This window comes from Oncorhynchus nerka, unplaced genomic scaffold, assembly GCF_034236695.1.
Source record: "Oncorhynchus nerka isolate Pitt River unplaced genomic scaffold, Oner_Uvic_2.0 unplaced_scaffold_1645, whole genome shotgun sequence".
In the NCBI taxonomy this organism is placed as follows: Eukaryota; Metazoa; Chordata; class Actinopteri; order Salmoniformes; family Salmonidae; genus Oncorhynchus; species Oncorhynchus nerka.
Window position 1 is genome coordinate 38,180 of NW_027039673.1, and position 17,200 is coordinate 55,379.

At 48.6% G+C, this 17,200-nt stretch overlaps 1 protein-coding gene across 1 annotated transcript in view; it reads left to right on the forward strand.

Moving 5' to 3' along the window:
- The window catches only part of LOC115119791 (tudor domain-containing protein 3), a 30,032-nt gene that overhangs the window by 2,514 nt on the left and 10,318 nt on the right, over window positions 1–17,200 (forward strand). The window contains 4 exon segments of the mRNA XM_065015164.1: window positions 56–140; window positions 2,144–2,209; window positions 8,986–9,146; window position 10,456. Coding sequence (XP_064871236.1) covers window positions 56–140; window positions 2,144–2,209; window positions 8,986–9,146; window position 10,456 — 313 coding nt within the window.

Genomic DNA, 17,200 nt, shown 5'->3' on the forward strand with positions numbered 1-17,200 from the left:
CATTGGTTACGTCGTTGATATGTGAGCCCTTTGTTTTGGTTGACCTCCTACACAGGTACCTTACAGACGAAGGAATAGAGGAGTTGAAAGGCACTTCTGAGAACCCCTCGGCTGATTACATTATTCGCATTGCACTCAATGTAAGTAGCTAGTATTCTCACATCTCTCTTCTAGTATACCAACAAAAACAAAAAAATAAAACGTTTTCCCCTTTCACCTGTGTAGATGTACATTTAACTGATCCCAGGGGGTTTGAGTAGAAAAGAGACGTTGTGCTTACAGTCGACCTCGTTTAAAAAAAAAAATCAATCAATCAAGCTTTTTACAAAACTAGGTTTGTGTAAAACAGATTCCTCTACATTGCTTTGAATATTCGTTATTGAATGTTTTGCCGGTATGTCAGATAAATGAAAGTCACACTAATATGGCTGCATTCCAATTCTCCACCATTGTTTGTACTTGTACACTTCCCCCTGTCCCTCCAGCCAATGCTTTACGACAATCTTTGGGGGTTTGAACTTGCAACCTTCCGGGTTACTAGTCCAACGCTCTAACCACTAGGCTACGCTGCCGCCACTCCACTCTAACCACTAGGCTACGCTGCCGCCCCTCCACTCTAACCACTAGGCTACCCTGCCGCCACTCCACTCTAACCACTAGGCTACCCTGCCGCCTCTACACTCTAACCACTAGGCTACTCTGCCGCCCATCCACTCTAACCACTAGGCTACCCTGCCGCCACTCCACTCTAACCACTAGGCTACCCTGCCGCCTCTACACTCTAACCACTAGGCTACCCTGCCGCCACTCCACTCTAACCACTAGCCTACCCTGCCGCCCCTCCACTCTAACCACTAGGCTACCCTGCCGCCCCTCCACTCTAACCACTAGGCTACCCTGCCGCCACTCCACTCTAACCACTAGGCTACGCTGCCGCCCCTCCACTCTAACCACTAGGCTACCCTGCCGCCCCTCCACTCTAACCACTAGGCTACCCTGCCGCCCCTCCACTCTAACCACTAGGCTACCCTGCCGCCACTCCACTCTAACCACTAGGCTACGCTGCCGCCACTCCACTCTAACCACTAGGCTACCCTGCCGCCCCTCCACTCTAACCACTAGGCTACCCTGCCGCCACTCCACTCTAACCACTAGGCTACCCTGCCGCCCCTCCCTCTAACCACTAGGCTACCCTGCCGCCACTCCACTCTAACCACTAGGCTACGCTGCCGCCACTCCACTCTAACCACTAGGCTACCCTGCCGCCCCTCCACTCTAACCACTAGGCTACCCTGCCGCCACTCCACTCTAACCACTAGGCTACCCTGCCGCCCCTCCACTCTAACCACTAGGCTACCCTTCCGCCACTCCACTCTAACCACTAGGCTACCCTGCCGCCCCTCCACTCTAACCACTAGGCTACTCTGCCGCCACTCCACTCTAACCACTAGGCTACTCTGCCGCCCCTCCACTCTAACCACTAGGCTACCCTGCCGCCTCTACACTCTAACCACTAGGCTACTCTGCCGCCCCTCCACTCTAACCACTAGGCTACCCTGCCGCCTCTACACTCTAACCACTAGGCTACTCTGCCGCCCCTCCACTCTAACCACTAGGCTACCCTGCCGCCCCTCCACTCTAACCACTAGGCTACCCTGCCGCCCCCACTCTAACCACTAGGCTACCCTGCCGCCACTCCACTCTAACCACTAGGCTACCCTGCCGCCCCTCCACTCTAACCACTAGGCTACCCTGCCGCCACTCCACTCTAACCACTAGGCTACTCTGCCGCCCCTCCCCTCTAACCACTAGGCTACTCTGCCGCCCCTCCACTCTAACCACTAGGCTACCCTGCCGCCACTCCACTCTAACCACTAGGCTACTCTGCCGCCCTAATCAGACTAAAACCAATCCAATAGTTTTTGAAGTCCGTGACTAGGGATGTGCTCTTGCCCACTCTGAGAGACGTGTGGAGAATCAAGATTCAGGCCAATATTTGCCAGTGCTTTCAAAACAGGTTTCTCTACATTGCTTTTCAATTATGCATCTCAAGGTTTACTACAGGTCATCTTATTGTCAGCCTAATATGTTGGTTGGGATAAGTGTTGCTTATCTCCCCCTGTCTCTCTGACTATCTCTACAGAATGACCTGAGGCCTATTGGCAGGAAGTTTCTCCCTGCGGACATCAACAGTGGCCGGGTGGAGAAGGTGAGGCGGTGTGTGTGTGTGTGTGTGTGTGTGTCTGTCTGTCTGTCTGTCTGTCTGTGTCTGTCTGTCTGTCTGTCTCTGTGTGTGTGTGTGTGTGTGTGTGTGTGTGTGTGTGTGTGTGTGTGTGTGTGTGTATGTGTATGTGTATGTGTGTGTGTGTGTGTGTGTATGTGTATGTGTATGTGTGTTTGTGTTTGTGTTTGTGTCTGTCTGTCTGTCTGTCTGTCTGTCTCTGTGTGTGTGTGTGTGTGTGTGTGTGTGTGTGTGTGTGTGTGTGTGTGTGTGTGTGTGTGTGTGTGTGTGTGTGTGTGTGTGTGTGTGTGTGTGTGTGTGTGTGTGTGTGTGTGTGTGTGTGTGTGTGTGTGTGTGTTGATCCTATCATAATGATTCGATACAGAACAAAAACAAAGTTAGAACCAACAGGATTGGTTGATTGTTGGTTGACATGGTAACATAGATCTAATAGTGGATGGGGGTTAGTCAAGCTAGACTGCTATGGTGAGTAACCATGCTGAAGTCAAGCTAGACTGCTATGGTGAGTAACCATGCTGAAGTCAAGCTAGACTGTTATGGTGAGTAACCATGCTGAAGTCAAGCTAGACTGCTATGGTGAGTAACCATGCTGAAGACCATAGATCTAATAGTGGATGGGGGTTAGTCAAGCTAGACTGTTATGGTGCGTAACCATGCTGAAGACACATGGCAACATAGAAAGCTAATTCCTAGGCGTTTAGCTCAGTGGGCTATTTATCTCAGCCTTGAAAACAACATGCACCAGACCCGGGTTTGATACCCTGTTGGTTACACTGTCCTGTGCACGTTTGAGAAATACAGAAAAATGCACTACTTCCAAAGGCCACTAGATGTCTCTGTCACACCAGCTTTAAAATGCCTTCATTCCTTCCTTCAGCCATGTGGGGAGTTGCACTGAGTTCAACTGAGAAAAAGCCACAGATGATGACGAGGGAGATAATTAATTAATTAATTTGTATGTGAGCAAATAACCCACAGTCCTTATAAAGCTCAGAGAGCTAATTACCCGCGGTCCTCCTAAAGCTCAGAGAGCTAATAACCCACGGTCCTTCTAAAGGTCAGAGAGCTAATAACCCACGGTCCTTCTAAAGGTCAGAGAGCTAATAACCCACGGTCCTTCTGAAGCTCAGAGAGCTAATAACCCACAGTCCTCCTAAAGCTCAGAGAGCTAATAACCCACAGTCCTTCTAAAGGTCAGAGAGCTAATAACCCACGGTCCTTCTAAAGGTCAGAGAGCTAATAACCCACGGTCCTTCTGAAGCTCAGAGAGATAATAACCCACAGTCCTTCTAAAGTTCAGAGAGATAATAACCCACGGTCCTCCTAAAGCTCAGAGAGCTAATAACCCACGGTCCTTCTAAAGCTCAGAGAGCTAATAACCCACGGTCCTCCTAAAGCTCAGAGAGCTAATAACCCACAGTCCTTCTAAAGCTCAGAGAGCTAATAACCCACGGTCCTCAGAGAGCTAATAACCCACAGTCCTTCTAAAGCTCAGAGAGATAATAACCCACGGTCCTCAGAGAGCTAATAACCCACAGTCCTTCTAAAGCTCAGAGAGCTAATAACCCACGGTCCTTCTGAAGCTCAGAGAGCTAATAACCCACGGTCCTTCTAAAGCAAAGAGAGCTAATAACCCACGGTCCTCCTAAAGCTCAGAGAGCTAATAACCCACGGTCCTCCTAAAGCTCAGAGAGCTAATAACCCACGGGCCTCAGAGAGCTAATAACCCACGGTCCTCAGAGAGCTAATAACCCACGGTCCTCAGAGAGCTAATAACCCACGGTCCTCCTAAAGCAAAGAGAGCTAATAACCCACGGTCCTCCTAAAGCAAAGAGAGCTAATAACCCACCGTCCTCAGAGATAATAACCCACGGTCCTCAGAGATAATAACCCACAGTCCTCAGAGATAATAACCCACGGTCCTCAGAGCTAATAACCCACGGTCCTCAGAGATAATAACCCACGGTCCTCAGAGATAATAACCCACGGTCCTCCTAAAGCTCAGAGAGCTAATAACCCACGGTCCTCCTAAAGCTCAGAGAGCTAATAACCTACGGTCCTCCTAAAGCTCAGAGAGCTAATAACCCACGGTCCTCAGAGATAATAACCCACGGTCCTCAGAGAGCTAATAACCCACGGTCCTCCTAAAGCTCAGAGAGCTAATAACCCACGGTCCTCCTAAAGCTCAGAGAGCTAATAACCTACGGTCCTCAGAGATAATAACTCACGGTCCTCAGAGAGCTAATAACCCACAGTCCTCAGAGAGCTAATAACCCACGGTCCTCAGAGAGCTAATAACCCACGGTCCTCAGAGAGCTAATAACCCACGGTCCTCAGAGAGCTAATAACCCACAGTCCTCAGAGAGATAATAACCCACGGTCCTCAGAGATAATAACCCACGGTCCTCAGAGCTAATAACCCACGGTCCTCCTAAAGCTCAGAGAGCTAATAACCCACGGTCCTCAGAGATAATAACCCACGGTCCTCAGAGAGCTAATAACCCACGGTCCTCAGAGATAATAACCCACGGTCCTCCTAAGGCTCTGTATAAGATATTGCACTCCTTTCAGGTAAGTCCAACTCCCACTCTGCATTAGTCTAACAGGGGAAGCGCCATCAATGCTGGTGATTCAGAATTTCTCAGTCTGTCTGCATTACGTTATTATCTTTGCTTGGCTCTTTTCCCAGAGTTGGTTATCACTAGACTGCAATGAATATGTACTGCATTTACAAAGAGGTGATTGAATATGCCGTAGAATGCGAAGCTCTTGGAGCTCAGAAACTATTTTAATTGGGACGTGTAAACCTCAGTTGAATGTAAAGGAGGGAACCAGAACCAGAGCTGTGAAAAGAACCATCTGAGTAGTGTTATTTCTTTATGGCTCTTTAGTTGCCACTTCTCTGTTTACAGCATGGACCTGAAGAACAAACACACTCTGTTTAACGGTACTTAAGCGTTAAGGAAGGTCAGGTACTTAAGCATTAAGGAAGGTCCGGTACATACGTGTTAAGGAAGGTCAGGTACATGGCTGGTAAGGAAGGTCAGGTACATCAGCGTTAAGGAAGGTCAGGTACATACGTGTTAAGGAAGGTCAGGTACATGGCCGGTAAGGAAGGTCAGGTACATCAGCGTTAAGGAAGCTCAGGTACATGGTTACATGACTCGTTAAGGAAGGTCCGGTACATGACTGTTAAGGAAGGTCAGGTACATGATCGTTAAGGGAGGTCTTTGCATGATCGTTAAGGGAGGTCTGGTACATGACCAGCATGAGGAAGGTCCGGTACATCAGTGTTAAGGAAGGTCACATGATCGTTAAGGTACATGATCATGAAGGAAGATCAGGTACATGATCGTTAAGGAAGGTCAGGTACATGTAAGGAAGGTCATCAGCATTATGATCGTTAAGGTCAGGTACATGATCGTTAAGGAAGGTCCGGTACATCAGTGTTAAGGAAGGTCAGGTACATGATCATGAAGGAAGATCAGGTACATGATCGTTAAGGAAGGTCAGGTACATCAGCATTAAGGAAGGTCAGGTACATGATCGTTAAGGAAGGTCCGCAAGGAAGGTCAGGTACATCAGCATTAAGGAAGGTCCGGTACATACGTGTTAAGGAAGGTCAGGTACATGGCCGGTAAGGAAGGTCAGGTACATCAGCGTTAAGGAAGCTCAGGTACATGATCGTTAAGGAAGGTCAGGTACATGACTGTTAAGGAAGGTCAGGTACATGATCGTTAAGGGAGGTCTGGTGCATGATCGTTAAGGGAGGTCTGGTACATGACCAGCAAGGAAGGTCCGGTACATCAGTGTTAAGGAAGGTCAGGTACATGATCATGAAGGAAGATCAGATCAGGTAAGGTGATCGTTAAGGAAGGTCAGGTACATCAGCATTAAGGTCAGGAATCAGGTCAAGGAAGGTCCGGTCTGTACATGATCGTTCCGTGTTAAGGAAGGTCAGGTACATCAGTGTTAAGGAAGGTCAGGTACTGCAGGTACATGATGATCTGGTACATGAAGGAAGATCAGGTACATGATCGTTAAGAAGGTCCGGTACATCAGTCTTAAGGAAGGTCCGGTACATACGTGTTAAGGAAGGTCAGGTACATGGCCGGTAAGGAAGGTCCGGTACATAAGTCTTAAGGAAGGTCCGGTACATAAGTCTTAAGGAAGGTCCGGTACATAAGTCTTAAGGAAGGTCCGGTACATCAGTCTTAAGGAAGGTCCGGTACATCAGTCTTAAGGAAGGTCCGGTACATCAGTCTTAAGGAAGGTCCGGTACATAAGTCTTAAGGAAGGTCCGGTACATCAGTCTTAAGGAAGGTCCGGTACATCAGTCTTAAGGAAGGTCCGGTACATCAGTCTTAAGGAAGGTCCGGTACATCAGTCTTAAGGAAGGTCCGGTACATAAGTCTTAAGGAAGGTCAGGTACATGATCGTTAAGGGAGGTCTGGTACATGATCGTTAAGGGAGGTCTGGTACATGACCAGCAAGGAAGGTCCGGTACATCCGTGTTAAGGAAGGTCAGGTACATCAGTGTTAAGGAAGGTCAAGGATCTTACGCGTTAAGGAAGGTCTGGTACATAAGTCTTAAGGAAGGTCAGGTACATCAGTGTTAAGAAAGGTCCGGTACATCAGTCTTAAGGAAGGTCCGGTACATCAGTGTTAAGGAAGGTCCGGTACATCAGTCTTAAGGAAGGTCCGGTACATCAGTCTTAAGGAAGGTCCGGTACATAAGTCTTAAGGAAGGTCCGGTACATAAGTCTTAAGGAAGGTCCGGTACATCAGTCTTAAGGAAGGTCCGGTACATAAGTCTTAAGGAAGGTCCGGTACATCAGTCTTAAGGAAGGTCCGGTACATCAGTCTTAAGGAAGGTCCGGTACATCAGTCTTAAGGAAGGTCCGGTACATCAGTCTTAAGGAAGGTCAGGTACATCAGTCTTAAGGAAGGTCCGGTACATCAGTCTTAAGGAAGGTCAGGTACATCAGTCTTAAGGAAGGTCCGGTACATCAGTCTTAAGGAAGGTCAGGTACTTACAGTTGAAGTCAGAAGTTTACATACAGCTTAGCCAAATAAATTTAAACTCAGTTTTCTCACAATTCCTGACATTTAATCCTAGTAAAGATTCCCTGTATTCGGTCAATTAGGATCACCACTTTATTTTAAGAATGTGAAATGTCAGAATAATAGTAGAGAGAATGATTTATTTCAGTTTTTATTTTTTTCATCACATTCCCAGTGGGTCAGAAGTTTACATACACTCAATTAGTATTTGGTAGCATTGCCTTTAAATTGTTTCACTTGGGTGAAACGTTTTGGGTAACCTTCCACAAGCTTCTTACAATAAGTTGGGGGAATTTTACAAGCTGTTTAGAGGCACAGTCAACTTAGTGTATGTAAACTTCTGACCCACTGGAATTGTGATACAGTGATTTATAAGTGAAATAATCTGTCTGTAAACAATTGTTGTATAAATGACTTGTGTCATGTACAAAGTAGATGTCCTAACCGACTTTCCTAAACTATAGTTAGTTAACAAGAAATGTGTGGAGTGGTTGAAAAAGGAGTTTTAATGACTCCAACCTAAGTGTATGTAAACTAGTTTTAATGACTCCAACCTAAGTGTATGTCAACTAGTTTTAATGACTCCAACCTAAGTGCATGTAAACTAGTTTTAATGACTCCAACCTAAGTGTATGTAAACTAGTGTTAATGACTCCAACCTAAGTGGATGTAAACTAGTTTTAATGACTCCAACCTAAGTGTATGTAAACTAGTTTTAATGACTCCAACCTAAGTGTATGTAAACTAGTTTTAATGACTCCAACCTAAGTGTATGTAAACTAGTTTTAATGACTCCAACCTAAGTGGATGTAAACTTCCCGACTTCAACTGTAAAAGCAGTAAGGTCCATTTGAGCGAGGAGACGGCGAGGGTAGCTCAATTCAATAAACTTTATTCATCCCAGAGGAGCAGTTATTGATGCTGGAACCATCTGGTGAGGTTGTTTGCCAGTTCCTGTTTACAAGGCTGATGTCTTTACTGCAACAAACCCTGGCATTAGGACACACCGGAGCGAAAAAAATGTCCTTATTGGACAAGTTCAGCTCCCCTCTCGCTTTGTCTGTTTTGATCCGTTTGGTGCCTAATGAATACGGACCCCTAACTCACTCTCTGGCTGTACTAAAAGGTTTTTGCTACAGTCTAATTAACACGACCCCTAACTCACTCTCTGGCTGTACTAAAAGGTTTTTGCTACAGTCTAATTAACACGACCCCTAACTCACTCTCTGGCTGTACTAAAAGGTTTTTGCTACAGTCTAATTAACACGACCCCTAACTCACTCTCTGGCTGTACTAAAAGGTTTTTGCTACAGTCTAATTAACACGACCCCTAACTCACTCTCTGGCTGTACTAAAAGGTTTTTGCTACAGTCTAATTAACACGACCCCTAACTCACTCTCTGGCTGTACTAAAAGGTTTTTGCTACAGTCTAATTAACACGACCCCTAACTCACTCTCTGGCTGTACTAAACTCAGGTTTTTAAAAGGTTTTTGCTACAGTCTAATTAACACGACCCCTAACTCACTCTCTGGCTGTACTAAAAGGTTTTTGCTACAGTGTGCTCTAATTAACACGACCCCTAACTCACTCTCTGGCTGTACTAAAAGGTTTTTGCTACAGTCTAATTAACACGACCGCTGTCTTTCATCTTTTCCATCACCTCGTACCCATCCTCAGTTGGAGGGTCCGTGTGTGCTGCAGGTTCAGAAGGTGAGGAACGTGTCGGCTCCCAAGGACAACGAGGAGTCTCAGGGAGCCCCCAGGATGCTGCGGCTGCAGATGACAGACGGACACACCAACGCTGTGGGCCTCGAGTTCACACACCTGTCCCAGATCAGGTAGAGAACAACTACTAGTTCAAACACCTGTCCCAGATCAGGTAGAGAACAACTACTAGTTCAAACACCTGTCCCAGATCAGGTAGAGAACAACTAGTTCACACACCTGTCCCAGATCAGGTAGAGAACAACTAGTTCAAACACCTGTCCCAGATCAGGTAGAGAACAACTATTTCAGACACCTGTCCCAGATCAGGTAGAGAACAACTATTTCAGACACCTGTCCCAGATCAGGTAGAGAACAACTAGTCCCCCCACCTGTCCCAGATCAGGTAGAGAACAACTAGTCCCCCCACCTGTCCCAGATCAGGTAGAGAACAACTAGTCCCCCCACCTGTCCCAGATCAGGTAGAGAACAACTAGTTCAGACACCTGTCCCAGATCAGGTAGAGAACAACTAGTTCACACACCTGTCCCAGATCAGGTAGAGAACAACTAGTTCACACACCTGTCCCAGATCAGGTAGAGAACAACTACTAGTTCAAACACCTGTCCCAGATCAGGTAGAGAACAACTACTAGTTCAAACACCTGTCCCAGATCAATTAATTAATCTGTTTGATTAGCTACTTTAAACACCAGGCTATTCTGATTGATTAGCTACTTTAAACACCAGGCTAATCTGATTGATTAGCTACTTTATATACCAGGCTAATCTGATTGATTAGCTACTTTATATACCAGGCTAATCGGTTTGATTGATTAGCTACTTTAAACACCAGGCTATTCTGATTGATTAGCTACTTTAAACACCAGGCTAATCGGTTTGATTGATTAGCTACTTTAAACACCAGGCTAATGGGTTTGATTGATTAGCTACTTTAAACACCAGGCTAATCGGTTTGATTGATTAGCTACTTTAAACACCAGGCTAATCGGTTTGATTAGCTACTTTAAACACCAGGCTAATCGGTTTGATTGATTAGCTACTTTAAACACCAGGCTAATCGGTTTGATTGATTAGCTACTTTAAACACCAGGCTAATCTGATTTGATTGATCAGGTAAGGAACAGCTACTTCTTAAACACCTGGCTAAACTCAGAGGTCGCTTATATCAATCTTCATAGAGTAGGAGGTGCTGATTTCAGATCAGTTTTTTTGTCTTTTAAATCTCCATGAATAAGAGTAAATAGACAGGGGTTGACCTGACCCTAGATCAGCTACTGAAACTCTCTCTCGATCATCACCGTCGTCGCGACCAGTTGGAACAGAGTAGCGCGTTAGCATCAAAAGGCTATCCGCTTCTTCCCCCGAAGGCACAGAACCAACACCCTAGTAAATCATTTGGTTTTTCTGGACTGCATTCCAGCGTACAAGGAGTTTTACCACCCAGGAAAAGTACCGTCGTACGGTGCCAGGAACGGAGAAAACAACAACAACAACAACAACAACACATATATGTACAGTGCATTCAGAAAGTATTCAGACCACTTGATTTTTTGTTTCCCCCCACATCGTTCCCCCCCACATCGTTCCCCCACATCGTTCCCCTCCCCCACATCGTTTCCCCCCACATCGTTCCCCTCCCCACATCGTTCCCCTCCCCACATCGTTCCCCCCACATCGGTCCCCCCACATCGTTTCCCCCACATCGTTTCCCCCCACATCGGTCCCCCCCACATCGTTTCCCCCCACATCGTTTCCCCCATCGTTTCCCCCACATCGTTTCCCCCACATCGTTTCCCCCCACCCACATCGTTCCCCCCACATCGTTTCCCCCACCCACATCGTCCCCCCCACATCGGTCCCCCCCACATCGTTTCCCCCCCACATCGTTTCCCCCCACATCGTCCCCCACATCGTCCCCCACATCGTTTCCCCCCACATCGTCCCCCCCCATCGTCCCCCCACATCGTTTCCCCCACATCGTTTCCCCACATCGTCCCCCCACATCATCGTCCCCCCACATCGTTTCCCCCACATCGTTTCCCCCCCACATCGTCCCCCCACATCATCGTCCCCCCCATCGTTTCCCCCACATCGTTTCCCCCACATCGTTTCCCCCCACATCGTCCCCCCACATCGTTTCTCCCCCACATCGTTCCCCCACATCGTCTCCCCCCCCACATCGTTTCCCCCACATCGTTTCCCCCCACATCGTTTCCCCCCACATCGTTCCCCCCACATCGTTTCCCCCCACATCGTTCCCCCCCACATCGTTTCCCCCCACATCGTTTCCCCCCACATCGTTCCCCCCACATCGTTTCCCCCACATCGTCCCCCCACATCGTTTCTCCCCATCGTTCCCCCCACATCGTCTCCCCCCACATCGTTTCCCCCCACATCGTTTCCCCCCACATCGTCCCCCCCCACATCGTTTCCCCCACATCGTTTCCCCCCCACATCGTTCCCCCACATCGTTTCCCCCCACATCGTTTCCCCCCATCGTTTCCCCCCACATCGTTTCCCCCACATCGCCCCCCACATTCCCCCCCCACATCGTTCCCCCCACATCGCCCCCCACATCGTTCCCCCCACATCGTTTCCCCCCACATCGTCCCCCCACATTGTCCCCCACATCGTCTCCCCCACATCGCCCCCCCACATCGTCTCCCCCACATCGTCCCCCACATCGTCTCCCCACATCGTTTCCCCCCACATCGTTTCCCCCATCCCCCCACATCGTCCCCCCACATCGTTTCCCCCCACATCGTTCCCCCCACATCGCCCCCCACATCGTTTCCCTCCCCACATCGTCCCCCACATCGTCCCCCTCACATCGTTCCCTCCCCCACATCGTCCCCCTCACATCGGTCCCCCATCATTTCCCCCCACATCGTTTCCCCCCATCGTTTCCCCCCACATCGTCCCCCACATCGTTCCCCCACATCGTTTCCCCCACCCAGATCGTTCCCCCCACATCGTTTCCCCCACATCGTTCCCCCCATCGTCCCCCATCGTTTCCCCCCACATCGTCCCCCCACATCGTTTCCCCCCACATCGTTCCCCCACATCGTTTCCCCCCACATCGTTCCCCCACATCGTTTCCCCCACATCGTCTCCCCCCCACATCGTATCGTCCCCCCACATCGTTTCCCCCACATCGTTTCCCCCCACATCGTTTCCCCCCATCGTCCCCCCATCGTTGTCCCCCACATCGTTCCCCCCATCGTCCCCCCACATCGTTTCCCTCCCCACATCGCCCCCACATCGTCTCCCCCCACATCGCCCCCCACATCGTCCCCCCAATCGTCCCCCCACCTTGGGCCCCCATCTGAATATCTAGTCCCCAATTAATTTCCCCCCAGATCGTCCCCCCCACTGTTTCCCCCATATCTCCGTCCCACATCGTTTCCCCCACATCGTTCCCCCCATCTCCCCCATATCTTTCCCTCCCCCATCGTCCCCCCACATAGGGCCCCCTCACATCGTTTCCCCCCACATCGTTTCAATTAATTACTCCTAGATAGGGCCTTCCATCATGGAATATCTAGTCATCAATTAATTACTCCTAGATAGGACCTTCCATCATGGAATATCTAGTCATCAATTAATTACTCCTAGATAGGGCCTTCTGTCATGGAATATCTGGTTATCAATTAATTACTCCTAGATAGGGCCTTCTGTCATGGAATATCTGGTTATCAATTAATTACTCCTAGATAGGGCCTTCTGTCATGGAATATCTGGTTATCAATTAATTACTCCTAGATAGGACCTTCTGTCATGGAATATCTGGTTATCAATTAATTACTCACTAAAATGTAAAAATGGTACGTTCCCCTGACAGAGGCCTTGTTAAATCCCCATTTCAGATGTCTCTGTTGATGATTCTGTCTATTCCCTACGTAGAGCATTACTTTTGACCAGAGCCCTATGGGTCTCCCTATGGGTCCTGGTCTAAGGCCATAGGTCATATGGGATACAGCTTCCATCTAACTGATGAAATAACATGTCTTCCTTTCTCAGAAGTACAAAGGAGGCTTCAGATCAAGGAGGCTTTAGAATTAAGCGGGCCACTTGATTGGCGTGTTCTTCTTCTTTAACAAAACAAGGGTTTCTTCCAACCGTGTTAATTGGTTGAGAGAAGGGACGTATCAGAGCAGGAGGAGGCCCTTCTCTCTGTGTTGCTTCGCTGCATGATTTTGCAGGTGTATATGTGGTATGAAGGTATGAACACTGCATACAATATCACAGTGAATCCTTCCTCTTTAACCCTCTATAGTCGATGTCCACGGCACAGCGAATCCTTCCTCTTTAACCCTCTATAGTCGATGTCCACGGCACAGTGAATCCTTCCTCTGTAACGCTCTATAGTCGATGTCCACGGCACAGTGAATCCTTCCTCTGTAAGGAAATGCCATTTTATGACCTTTTAAAACAATTCCATATAGCCTAGTAAGGAAATGCCATTTTATGACCCTTTAAAACAATTCCATATAGCTTAGTAAGGAAATGTCAATTTATGGCCTTTTAAAACAATTCCATATAGCTTAGTAAGGAAATGCCATTTTATGACCTTTTAAAACAATTCCATATAGCTTAGTAAGGAAATGCCATTTTATGACCTTTTAAAACAATTCCATATAGCTTAGTAAGGAAATGTCAATTTATGGCCTTTTAAAACAATTCCATATAGCTTAGTAAGGAAATGTCAATTTATGGCCTTTTAAAACAATTCCATATAGCTTAGTAGACCCCCCCGCCTTGTTAGACAGGGCTTTTTCACTTTTTCTTTTTATAAGGAAATGCCATTTTATGACATTTCAATTGATTTCCCCCAAAATATATTAGTACTCTGAATGTGTACCTCATGTAAAAGTGTAAAAATGACTGAAGAAAGTAACTGTCTTGGTGACACACTGTTGCTATCGATTATGAATTACCATTTAGAAGTGGATACAGTACAAATCACCTCCTGTTGACTGTATAGACCTGTAGACTGACCTGTAGACTGATGCTGATTCTGTCCTGTCTACCAATCACCTCCTGTTGACTGTATAGACCTGCAGACTGACCTGTAGACTGACCTGTATAGACCTGTAGACTGACCTGCAGACTGACCTGTAGACTGACCGTAGACTGACCTGCAGACTGACCTGCAGACTGACCTGTAGACTGACCTGTAGACTGATCTGTATAGACCTGTAGACTGACCTGTATAGACCTGTAGACTGACCTGTAGACTGTCCTGTAGACTGACCTGCAGACTGACCTGCAGACTGACCTGTAGACTGACCTGTAGACTGACCTGTATAGACCTGTAGACTGACCTGTAGACTGACCTGTAGACTGATGCTGCTTCTGTCCTGTCTACCAATCACCTCCTGTTGACTGTATAGACCTGCAGACTGACCTGTATAGACCTGTAGACTGACCTGTAGACTGACCTGCAGACTGACCTGTATAGACCTGTAGACTGACCTGTAGATTGATGCTGCTTCATGTCCTGTCTACCAATCACCTCCTGTTGACTGTATAGACCTGTAGACTGACCTGTAGACTGACCTGTAGACTGATGCTGCTTCTGTCCTGTCTACCAATCACCTCCTGTTGACTGTATAGACCTGTAGACTGACCTGCAGACTGATGCTGCTGACTGACCTGTATAGACCTGTATAGATCTGTAGACTGACCTGTAGACTGTCCTGTAGACTGACCTGTATAGACCTGTAGACTGTCATGTAGACTGACCTGCAGACTGACCTGTAGACTGACCTGTAGACTGAGCTGCAGACTGACCTGTAGACTGACCTGTATAGACCTGTAGACTGACCTGTAGACCGGCCTGTATAGACCTGTAGACTGACCTGTAGACTGACCTGTATAGACCTGTATAGACCTGTAGACTGACCTGTAGACTGACCTGTAGACTGACCTGTAGACTGACCTGTAGATCGACCTGTATAGACCTGTAGACTGACCTGTATAGACCTGTAGACTGACCTGTAGACTGACCTGTAGACTGACCTGTAGACTGACCTGTAGAATGACCTGTAGATCGACCTGTATAGACCTGTAGACTGACCTGTAGACTGACCTGTATAGACCTGTAGACTGACCTGTAGACTGATGCTGCTTCACTCCTGTCAACCAATCACCTCTTGTTGACTGCATAGACCTGTAGACTGACCTGTATAGACCTGTAGACTGACCTGTAGATCGACCTGTATAGACCTGTAGACTGACCTGTAGACTGACCTGTAGACTGACCTGTATAGACCTGTAGACTGACCTGTATAGACCTGTAGACTGACCTGTAGACTGACCTGTAGACTGACCTGTATAGACCTGTAGACTGACCTGTATAGACCTGTAGACTGACCTGTAGACTGACCTGTAGACTGACCTGTATAGACCTGTAGACTGACCTGTATAGACCTGTATAGACCTGTAGACTGACCTGTATAGACCTGTAGACTGACCTGTATAGACCTGTATAGACCTGTAGAGACCTGTGGACTGATGCTGCTTCACTCCTGTCAACCAATCAGCCACTATCGTAGATCCTCATTTTCAACCAAAACTCTCGTCTTGCTTTTGAAATGGAAGCACAGACCGATGTTGGTGACTTTCTGAACTTCCTCAGCCCCCTACCTCCCTCCCTCCCTAACCTCCCTCCCTAACCTCCCTCCCCCCTCCCTCCCTAACCTCCCTCCCTGCACTCCCTCCCTCCCTCCCTAACCTCCCTCCCTGCACTCCCTCCCTCCCTCCCCCCCTCTCCATCTCTCTCGCTTTCTTCTCCTCTCTCTGCAATTTCCATTCGTCAGTGGCTGATCCGCTACCAATCCGTTTCCTTAATTACAACTCCATCCAAGCAGCGTCCGCGACGACGGCTGCCGTGGCGACCAGCCAGCCCCTACAGGTGGAGTGGCCGGAGAGGAACGCTGAGTCCCACATGGTTCCCTATTATCTATGGACTCAAAACGATGTTAGTGCACTACAAAGGGGAATTAGGGTCCCATTTGGGACGGAGAGGAGAGCTTGCCCGAATCTATCCGCGAGGAGAGAACAGTACAACCCTTTTATTATGGCAACACTAACTAGTGTCTGTTCTGTTGATATCAGCTAGCTCTGATAGTGGAGGGAGGGAGAGAGGGAGAGGGGGAGGGAGGAAAGGAGGTAGGGAGGGGGGAGGGGGAGAGAGGGAGGGAGAGAGAGGGAGGGGGAGAGAGAGAGAGAGAGGGAGGAAGGGAGGAAAGGAGGGAGGGAGGAAAGGAGGGAGGGAGAGAGGGAGGGAGGAAAGGAGGGAGAGGAGGGAGGGAGGAGAGGGAGAGAGAGAGAGAGAGGAGGGAGGGAGGAAAGGAGGGAGGGAGGGAGGGAGGGGGAGGGAGGGAGGGAGGGGGAGAGAGGGAGAGAGAGAGAGAGATGGATGAGAGAGAGAGAGAGAAAAAGGAAACAGAACGAGATGGATGAGAGGATGGATAGAAGGAAACAGAGAGGTTAGTTTGTAATGGCGTGCAGCCCCGTTCGTTCCACAGTGTCATTATGAGACAGTACCCTGAGAGAGGACCCTGCTCCGGTCCCAGCTAGCTCTGATAGTGGAGGGAGGGAGGGAGGGAGGGAGGGAGAGGGAGGACCCTGCTCCAGTCCCAGCTAGCTCTGATAGTGGAGGGAGGGAGAGAGGGAGGGAGGGAGAGAGGGAGGGAGGGAGGGAGGACCCTGCTCCAGTCCCAGCTAGCTCTGATAGTGGAGGGAGGGAGAGAGGGAGAGAGAGGGAGGGAGGGAGGGAGGACCCTGCTCCAGTCCCAGCTAGCTCTGATAGTGGAGGGAGGGAGGGAGGGAGGGAGAGAGGGAGGGAGGGAGGACCCTGCTCCAGTCCCAGCTAGCTCTGATAGTGGAGGGAGGGAGGGATTGAGAGAGGGAGGGAGGGAGGGAGGGAGGGAGGGAGAGAGAGAGAGAGAGAGAGAGAGAGAGAGAGAGAGGACCCTGCTCCAGTCCCAGCTAGCTCCAAGCTGTCTGAGCCGTATGAGACATACTGAGCCATTGGGTTGGACGTACTGGGCCATTGGGTTGGAAGTGAAATCCCTAATTGCTGCATCAGCAGCTGGACATCCCTCTAAGTCCCTGTGCTTTTTAATGAGAAGACTAGGGAGGCTGAATTCCAAATGGCA